Consider the following 9,588-nt stretch of genomic DNA (forward strand, 5'->3'; position numbering starts at 1 on the left):
GTGGTTAAAGCCAGAGTCACGGCTGCAGCTGCCCCTGCCCTCTCCTCTTAGCGTCACCGCTGGACTCCATTAATAATGCAATGCCGAGTTCTGGGGATACGGCAGGGGGCCCCCGGACCGCTCCCCTAGCCCTGGCTCCCACTCCGCACCCTCCTCCCAGCCCGGGAGAACACGCTTCTCGATGCTCATTGGCCGCTTTCCTCTAAGCCCTCCCTCCAAACGCCTGGGCGCCAGTCCCTGGCAGAGAGGACGGGCTGGGACCCCAGGGTTGGGACCCGTGGTGTGCAGCCAGTAGCAGCAGAGGCGCGGAGAGGAAGAAGGTAGAGTGGGGGATAGACAGAAGCTGGTAGAGCAAGGCCGAGGGCAGCCCGCCTAGACCCAGCGATAGCTCAGGCCGGCAGCCAGAGCCCCGCGCCCCAAACCGGTAGCGCGCAGCTAAGGCGCGGGGACCCTGAGCTCTGACCTGGGGACGCTTAGCCAGGCGCTGCAGGGAGTCCCGCTGTCCAGTCCTCCCGGCCCTCGCGCGTTCCCCTCGTGGAGCGCGGGATTTTCCTGGGTGCGGGGACAGTGCTCTCCCTCCTCCTCCGCGCAGCACGCGCCACCCGCAGCTCCGGACAGCCGAGCAGGGCTCAGCCAGACACCCCAAGAGCGCGCAGCCGCCCGCCATGGATCCCAAGGACCGCAAGAAGATCCAGTTCTCTGTGCCCGCGCCCCCGAGCCAGCTCGACCCCCGACAGGTGGAGATGGTAAGGGGGCCGCGCCCCATCCACGTATCACCCCCAACACACATCCCCCACCCCACCCCAGCACAGTCCGTCCCGTCCCGTGTTAGTCCCAGCCTGGGCTGCAATGGGGCGCCCCACAGGACTGGAAGTTCGCTGGAGACTCCTAGCAACTTTTCTCCGGACCTTTAAGCCGATCTTGGGCGGGAGAATTCCTGCAGTGAGCGTCCTGAGACAATCAATCAGTTCTCCGGACTGCCCTTTTGGCTCTCACATAGCCCCGCTAGGCTAGTCATTTTCCCCGCGGGGACCCCATCACCTTGGTGGCACCCCATGGACACAAACAGCTCTGGCGTCTGAGGCTGTCACTTCAACCACTCATGGTTTAGAGGGCCACAGTCTCACCCTATGGGCCTAGTCGGGGGGGGGGGGTCCCCAGAACATTGTTCTGAATACTCTCTGCTATCAAGACCTGGAGCTGACATCTCTTCCTAGGGTTGGGAGACCTACAAAGGTGTGAGGGAGAGATATGTTCTCCTCGACCTAGCAAGGACACTTGTTGCTGAGATGCCAACGGCTCTGAAGAGGAAGAACAGTAAAAAATGGGCAAAGGCAGTCTTGGGGTGTCTGGCTGGGGTGGGCTGAAGCCTGGGCCTAAGCAGCCTTTGGCAGCAGCTGCTTCAGCCTCAATTACCTGGTCCTCTCTCTATTTCCCTGGAGCTCCAAGGGGACCTAATTAACTGACAGTTGGTCTGATTGCCAAGCTAGGGTGGCCAAGGAGAGCAATTTTATATATATATTTTCCTCATGAGAACTGGGTGATAAATTCTACAGCTTGAGAAAGACTCTAACCCCCAGAGACCCCAGCAGACCCCTCAGTGCCTGGAGTTTGCCCCCCCCCGAGCTTCAGGTGAGGGTGGGGGTGCCTGCGGTACTGGGACTTCCTCTTCTGCTGAGTCCAGCTGCTTTGAAGTCCTTGAGCTGACCTTTGGTGAGGAAGGCCATAGGTGGCTCCCTTGGAGTGCTCAAGCTGATTGTAGAGAAAGTTCTACAGTAGCTGTGAAGTGTGGCCCTCTGGACTAGGAGTCCTTTGGACCCAGTGTGCTGTGTGACCTTGGGTGCTTTGCTGAACCTCTCTAAGCCCGGGACTTTTCATTCTCATAAAATAAAGCAATTGCATGAGCCTAGTGAGCTCTAACTGCCTTTGATTCTCAGGCTCCCCGAGGACTCCAAAGCCCAGCTCCCAGCTGGCTGAGTGCAATGGTGAGGTACCCCTATAGGGCACTTATGCTGTCCTTCCTTCCTCCATCTCCCTAGATCCGGCGCCGGAGACCAACCCCTGCCATGCTGTTCCGGGTCTCAGAGCACTCCTCACCAGGTAGGGCCCATTCCCTGCTCCCTACCCCAACTCTGGGGCCTTTCTAAGGGCCCCCACAAGGAGAGAGGAACAGGCTGGAGACTGGAGGCCTGGAAGGCCAACACAGCTGGCTGGGTTGGTTTATTCTCTTGGCACCTGTTGGCACCAGGAGGGAAGGGCACACTTTTGCTGTCCCAGAGACTGAGGCTTGGGGGGAAAATAACCTTATTCTTTTTCTCTTCCTCCTTGACCATGGTTGCTGTATGCCTGATGGTCTCTCTCAGAGGAGGAGGCCTCTCCACATCAGGTGAGTTTCCTGGGGCAGCTGGAAGGACACTTAGCTGGGCCCTCTGGGCTGGGGTAGACTGATATCTGTAGAGCCAACCTAGGCCACCACAGGACATATTAGCATATCAATTGCATTACCCTGGAAAGATCCTGTTCTGGTGTCACCCTCTGTCTTAGTGGGGTGGGGCTGGCATGGGGTGTCCACGACCGACCGACCGACCGACCGACCGAGAGAGGGTCCTGCTCTAAATCTGGCTTCTGCTAATGGGGGTGGAGTTTTGCCTAGGTGTCCTGTGCTCTGTCAGCTGTCCAAGTCAGTTGTCCCACTGGGGGGAGGGGAAAGGGAAGGGTACCTGGGGAGCCTGTTTCAACTGCTTCTTTCCTGTAGAGAACCTCTGGAGAGGGGCACCACCCAAAGTCGAAGAGACCCAACCCCTGTGCCTATACTCCCCCGTCACTGAAAGGTACTAATCTCACCTCCCCATCTGTCTGATGGTCTCCTGGAACTCTGCACGTGGGGGAGGAAGAGAACTGTCAGCCGGGAAGGACTGCCACCACCCCTCTCTGCCTGACTTGGGAGAATAGTTCCTTCTTAGGTTTCCAGAGGCAGGGAGAGGGCAGCTAGGGTCTTAACAGCAGGTTGAAGGGTTGAAGGGGGGGAGCTGGGTAGCCCTACAGGACAGTAAGCATTGAGATGACAACTCTGATGGTGTCTCTGCTGGGCCATGCTTGCTGCCTGCCTTCCCCTCCGGCCCCGCCCCACAGCTCCACTCCAGTGTGCAGGTCTGCATCCTGGGCTCCTGCATCCTGCATCCACTCTTCTGTCTGGGGTTAAAAGATGTCATTCCTGTCTCATTGCCAGGTCTCATGGGTGGGGCAATGGGCGAAATGACGATTCGGCGGCTCACAGGGTAGCTCAGTGGTAGAGCATTTGATTGACACACCCTGGGTTACAGCTCTAACGTCGATTTTTTAGATAAGTCAGTATGGTGGTGCAGAGGCCTGTTAGCTCAGCAGTTTGGAGACAGCTTGTTTTCGTGAGTTCAAGGCCAAACTGGTCTATAGAGAGGGTGCCAGGCCAGCCAGAGTTGCACAGCGAGTAGTCCCCGGCTCAAAAAGCAAAACAAAAATACCCGAAAGCAAAACCAAAACAAAGTCACTTGATGGCTCACACCTGCAATCCCTGCACTTAGGACCCAGAGGCAGGAGGATGGCTATGGACATGAGATCAGCCTGGGCCGCACGGTGAATGCCAGGCTAGCTAGGGCAATGCAGCAAGGATGTGTCTCATACAGAAAGGAAAACTGAGTGATTCAGTCCCTGGCCTCCAGGACCCTTTGCTTCTGAGGGTCAGGGAGAGTTTGCAGGAGAGACAGTGCTGAGGCCAGAAAAGACAGGTAAAGAGATGGGACGTGCAGAGGGGCTGGTGGTGTGAAGCCAGGTTTTAAGGACAGCTGGAGACTTGATTTCTGGCCCGGGAGCTGTGGGAGACACACCGGAAGGAAGAGCAGGTGCACTGAGGGAGCCAAAGGCCTCTTCCTAGCTGGGTGCCAGTGGCCTGCCACCCCCCACCCCATCCCCCCCACCTAGGCCTTTCTTGCCAGCCTGTCCCTTCTCCTGGGGCTGGAGGGCAGCAATGGTGTGCTGAGAGTTCCCCAGGTGGGGGGGTTTGATGTGGCTTCCCAGCAGCCAAGGTCAACAGGTGCACCTGTCAGCCTTCCTGCCACGCCTGGGAGCACAGGGGAGGAGCAGGGAGGACCAGAGAGAGGGGTTGGTGTTCTCCTTCTCCCGAGACAGGAACATGAAGGAAGGAAGCTACAGCGAGTGGCAGCGGGCAAGGACTTCCCGGAGGGAAGGGCTTAAAGCAGGCATGAGGACAAGTGGCGTATTACCAAGGAGGACAAAAACTTGGGCCTTGGGACTGGGGCGTGGAATGTGTGCATAGCACACGTGAGACCCTGGCTGCCAGTGCCAGCACCACGTAAACCAAGTGTGCTGACGCACCTGTGAGCCCCCACTCAGGAGGCAGAGTCACGAAGTTTGAGGTCGTGGTGCTCAGTGAGTTTGAGGCTGACTCAAGATACATGATGAAAGGGAGTCTGTCTTAAGACAGTCTGCGTCTTCTCCACTCTAGGCTGGGTGACTATGAGGGGGACCCCACCCCATGTCCTTTCAGGGGGAAGTGTTAGAGAGGGAAGCCAGGTCTTACACACTAAGCACACACTATAACGCTGAGCTACACCTCCAGTTCAGCCCTCCCTGGCTTTGGTTGTACACTTTAGGGAGTGGGCTATGGTAGGAGTTTAGGGCCAGGAAATTTCTTGTGTACCAAAAGTTGACCAAAGATCTGTCTACTCCAGCCTCTCCGGGCTGTGTCTATAGCATCTGGGTAGAGACACAGGAATGGTGGGAAGGAGTCAGGAGAGGGCTGTACCGGGGTTCTTGGTTTTTGTTTTGTTTTGTTTTCCTGAGATAGGGTTTCTCTGTGTATCCCTGGCTGTCCAGGAACTCACTCTGTAGACCAGGCTGGCCTTGAACTCCGAGATCTGCCTGCCTCTGCCTCCCGAGTGCTGGGATTAAAGGCTTGTAAGGCCACCTCCATCCTTCCGGGTTCTTGAATCTTAACAAGACTTGGGATAGGCGGATTTTTAAGGTCTTAGACATGGAGAGGTAAAAGAAGGAGACAGTGTTATAGGGAAAGATTCTAGAAGGCCCAGGGAGGCACGAGAGACTGAGTACTGCCAACAGGAGCTCACGGGGTGGGGCTGGGGGTTGGGGGTGGGGGAAGCAGAGGCACTGCACACACCTGCCAGCACCTTGGATCACGAACTAAATAACTCGCCTCCGCCTGCCGCCGCCTCTCCCCCAGCCCAGAGGCCCTTCTGCACTGAGACGGTTCTATTTGGCAAGCTTAGCCCTTTCTGGGCAAGGGCAAGTGTCTGGCAAGGCTTGGGTTTTGTAGGGCAGGATTCAAGAGCCCTCCAGGAAGGGTGGGCAGCACTAAGCCCAGGGGAGCAGCGGGGTGGGGGTGGGGTGCTTTGAGGTCAGGTCAGAGTTCTCTGGGTTGGCTCAAGGTGAAACTTTGCCGGGTCCCCAAGGCCAGGGCAGGGCAATTTATTGAGATTTTATTGCCTGGGTAGCTTACCCACAGGCAGCGGGAAGAGGTAGGTTGGAAGCTGGGGGCAGGGCGGGGCATTGGGCCCACACAATGCACCCTCTGTGCCTGTCCCTGAGTTGGCAGGAGTGCATGGCCCTGCTCAGTGCAAGGGAGGTTTCCAGCCTACCCCCTGGGCTGCAAAGGGGAGGGGCTGCTGTTGGATTAAGTAGCCCAGAACCACTGGCCACTGCAGAGTCTAGTCTGGGGGCAGTGGACCTAGTGCCTCTCACCTACTCTAAAATGCTGATAGTCCCTGGCCCCTTGCTGACCCTGCTCTAGTCTTTAGTTTTGTTGGAGGGGGTTTATGTAGCCCAGGATAGATTAGAGCTCACTAGGTAGCTGAGGATGCATTTATATTCCTGATCTTCTTGCCTCTACTTTATTGGTGTTGTGATTCCAGGCCTCTACTAGAAACAAAACCCAGGGTCCTGTAAACGCTACATCCCCAGTCCCTCCAGCACCCCAGGCTTAACCCAATACTGTTCCTTCAAACCCTGATAAGTCCCAGAACCCCCAGCCCGTCTTTTTTCTCTCCTTGCCTTTCGTCTTTGGGAAGCCGCCCACGCTGTTCCTTTCCTAGGCTGCATCTGAGCAGGTCTTCGTGGTGGTGGTGGTGGTGGGGTGTTGCTGCTTTCTGGGTCACTGCAAAGGGAGCTGGGAGATTAGGGATATGGGTCACGACTGTGAGGGCTGCATCTGAACAGTCCACTTGCCCAGCCAGGACTTTATGGGTCAGAGTGCTGTGACCTCAGGCTCAGGACTGTTCCCGCCCAGGGAGCCTGGGGAAGAGGTGTGGATTGGTATCTAATGCTGGACAGTTTTAGGCCGGGGGGGGGGGCACAGCAAAATGGATCATTGTGAACAATATCAGGAAAAATGGCTCCAGCCTATAGGCCTGACACCTTCTGCCGGGGGGTTAACGCTGGTAAACACTTTCCAGTACTGGACACCTGGTTATGGAAGCGCTCTGGCCAGAGAATGCTAAGCTGTTGCTGTGCTGGCCTGGTCTTGCCCAGACAGGTGCCCTGTGGTGCAGGGGAGTTTTCTGGTGCCAGTCTTGAGTGGGAGGGCAGCGTCTCGGAACAGCTTAAGAGCTAATGTGATTAAAATGTACGCCTGTGGTTCCTACCTTGGTTTGACGCCCACCCTCTGCAGGGTGGATTGTGGCCTTTCACCATTGAACTTGGACCCCTTAGGGCAGCACTTCTGCCTCAGTTGGGTGCATGAGCTGCTCCTTCCTCTTGGCTGACCCTTGTTTCCTTCCCACCCCCACCCCCCCACCCCCATCCCCTCTGCCAGCTGTGCAACACCTGCAGACCATCAGCAACTTGAGTGAGAACCAGGCCTCGGAGGAAGAGGATGAGTTAGGGGAGCTTCGGGAGCTCGGGTATCCCCAGGAGGATGACGAGGAGGATGAGGATGAAGAGGAGGATGAAGAAGAAGACAGCCAGGCGGAGGTCCTGAAAGGCAGCAGGGGCATTGGTAAGCTGAAGGGGCTGTGGTCTGTGGTTCCTGCTACCGTGGGTCAGGCGTGGCTCTTCCAGAAGAATCCTGTGATGTCCTTCTGTGGCCAGCTTCTGAGACCTGGCACCCCTCAGTCTTGGTTAACCCTTCACCTGATTAAGTTTTCCCCACTGTTTATCCTTTTCTAAAAATTAAGGCGAGACACAGGACAACAGAGGCTAGACCCAAAAAGGAACTGTCTATCCATGGAAGCGAATTGTGAGGAGGTTCAGAGGTAGAGAGAAAGCCTAACATTCCCTTTCATGCATTTCTGAACCTAGCACGTGCTCTCTGCTGTGCTTCAAGGAGGCTGGCTGATTTGCCCTCTCCAGGACCCCTGAGAGTGTCTTTTCCCTCCCAGGATGGGGTGGGAGAGTGCCCTCTAGTGTCCAGATGTAGAATTGACGATTTAAGAGCCAGTCTGGTCTGCACCTCTACTTTAACCTCAGCAGGCTGGAGATAAGGCGCGGAAAACCTACACAGGAGGCTGCAGAGCCAGAAAGAAATCCCCAGAAGACCCCCCCCCCACCGCCGCAACAGACATCTACGCAAAATGACCTCACCCCTCCCATGGTTGTGTCTTCCACGCCTGGCCACCAAAGGCTGTGCTTCATCTATTTAGCCTGGTGCACATTAAACATTTTGGACCCTTTTTTTTTTTTTTTTTTTTTAATGGGAATGACACGCAGTCTTTTGCTCCCATTCAGCTCTTGGACTCAGGCTCAGCCTTGGGTCTCCTTCCTGCATCTCTGGCTGTGAGGTGTCAGTGAGCTCCTTCTGAGCCCCCACCCCCACCCCAGAACAGGTGGGAGATTGATGAAAGCGGCTCCCTCAGGAAGGAGAAGGGGGCCCTGGGTCACATGACCAGACCCTCAAGGGACAACATCAATTTCCTGCATTCCCGAATAACCCTGGAGACCAGTTCTGGGCCTCTTGAGAGGATAGGATCTGCGTTCTGCAATCTAGGTTGCCCGAATCTTAGCAGTACATCTCAATCTTAGTTCAGGACCTTGAATTCAAAGCAATCCTCCTGCTTCAGCCTCCTGGTGGCTGCACTATTAGCGTGAGCCTCCACATCCAGCTTCCCAGAAGGTATTATCTAAGGTAATCTACACCGGTCTTCTTACATAATATTCCCTTTGGAAGAGTGCCCATGAACTAAGTTACAATCATAGGGACAGATGTCCAGACCAGTGTTCTGTCCATTATGCAGCAGTGGATGTCACAGAAGCTCGACCCCAAGCCATCAGAGAGCTCCAGAGGGGTACTCAGCCTATGTATGTACGCCCTCTCTCTTCCAGTGGGGCAGAAGCCTACCTGTGGCCGGGGTCTGGAGGGGCCCTGGGAGCGCCCACCTCCTCTGGACGAGCCCCAGAGAGATGGAAACTCTGAGGACCAAGTGGAAGGCAGAGCTACACTACGTGGTGAGCTTTAGAGTGTGGGCTGGGGAGGTGGGTGGGAACCTCATGGGCTAAGCCTGGCCTTGAGTCCTCTTCACTTGTCTTTCAGAGCCGGGAGAGGAACCTCTGCATCCCAGCTCCCCTGAGCCTGGCACATAAGCTCAGAGCCCTGTATCTCCCAGGAGGAAGTGCTCCCCAGAAACCCACTCTGTCCCCCCCCCTTTGTACCCTGTCTTTCACCTGCTAGGGCTGCGGCTTCTGACTTTTAGAAGACTAAGGCTGGTCTCTGTTGGCTTTGGCTGAAGCCCAGAGTCCCCAATGCCTTTCCCTGCCAGTCACTCTTCTGTTTACCCGGTGGGAGGGGGGAGGTGAGAGAGCCCACACTGGGAACCCCAGAAGGCCATAAACAACCATTCATCCTCCACAAGTCCCCTCTCCAGATTCTCTCCCCTGGGCACAGGAGACCCCCAGGGCAGGCCCTAAGGTCTGAGGAAAGGAGGTACTGAGAGCCTGCAGGTGCCCTGAGATCTCCTCCATCCCCTACCTGTGGTGGGCGTTGAGTCCCCAACCCTCTCATAGACTTCAACCAGGGCCCAGGTTTCAAGCATTCTTTGCAGAGCCTCAAGATGTCCCTCCCTCAGTATCCCATTCCTGCTGGGTGCCTGCAAGATGGACTGGCAGAGGCTGCTTGCTGCGTTTTGTTTGTGCTTTGGTGCCAGGAATGCATTTACTATCTGTCCTTAGAGGGACCACACAGCGGGGGGAGCCTGGTTCTCCTTGTCCTCCAGCAACTTGGTTCCCTTCCCCTTCTTCCCTGACTCTAGGCCTGAACCCTTCCTACGCTGTAATAAATCTTTGTAAATAATTGTCCTGAGACTCCTCTTTTAGGGGCGGGAGGAGAGACCAGGAAGTAATGGTATGTTCTGACAAGGAAAATGGCGGTTACCTTAGGGTCAGCATCTTGCCCCTCGTGGCCAGCCCTTCCCGGGAAGGAGTCTTTCCTGCAGGCTAAACGCATGGCAGACATACTAGCTCCTGAGGGAGATGGCTAAAAGCCAGAGGATAACAAAGGTCCTTTAAAAGTGTGTGATGACCGGGCATGGTGGTGCACACCTTTAATCCCAGCACTCGGGAGGCAGAGGCAGGTGGATTTCTGAGTTC

General features: G+C 56.1%; 1 protein-coding gene across 1 annotated transcript; it reads left to right on the forward strand.

Moving 5' to 3' along the window:
* The first annotated feature begins 242 nt into the window (after positions 1–242).
* Positions 243–9,294, forward strand: Ppp1r1b (protein phosphatase 1 regulatory inhibitor subunit 1B). The gene is made up of 8 exons (XM_029546181.1): positions 243–320; positions 593–746; positions 2,040–2,100; positions 2,364–2,386; positions 2,756–2,831; positions 6,824–7,006; positions 8,329–8,451; positions 8,537–9,294. The coding sequence occupies exons 2-8, from the start codon at positions 666–668 to the stop codon at positions 8,584–8,586; spliced, it is 597 nt and encodes a 198-aa protein (XP_029402041.1). The 5' UTR covers positions 243–320; positions 593–665; the 3' UTR covers positions 8,587–9,294.
* The last annotated feature ends 294 nt before the right edge of the window (positions 9,295–9,588 follow it).

The sequence above is a fragment of the Mus pahari genome, chromosome 14 (genome assembly GCF_900095145.1).
Source record: "Mus pahari chromosome 14, PAHARI_EIJ_v1.1, whole genome shotgun sequence".
Taxonomy (NCBI): Eukaryota; Metazoa; Chordata; class Mammalia; order Rodentia; family Muridae; genus Mus; species Mus pahari.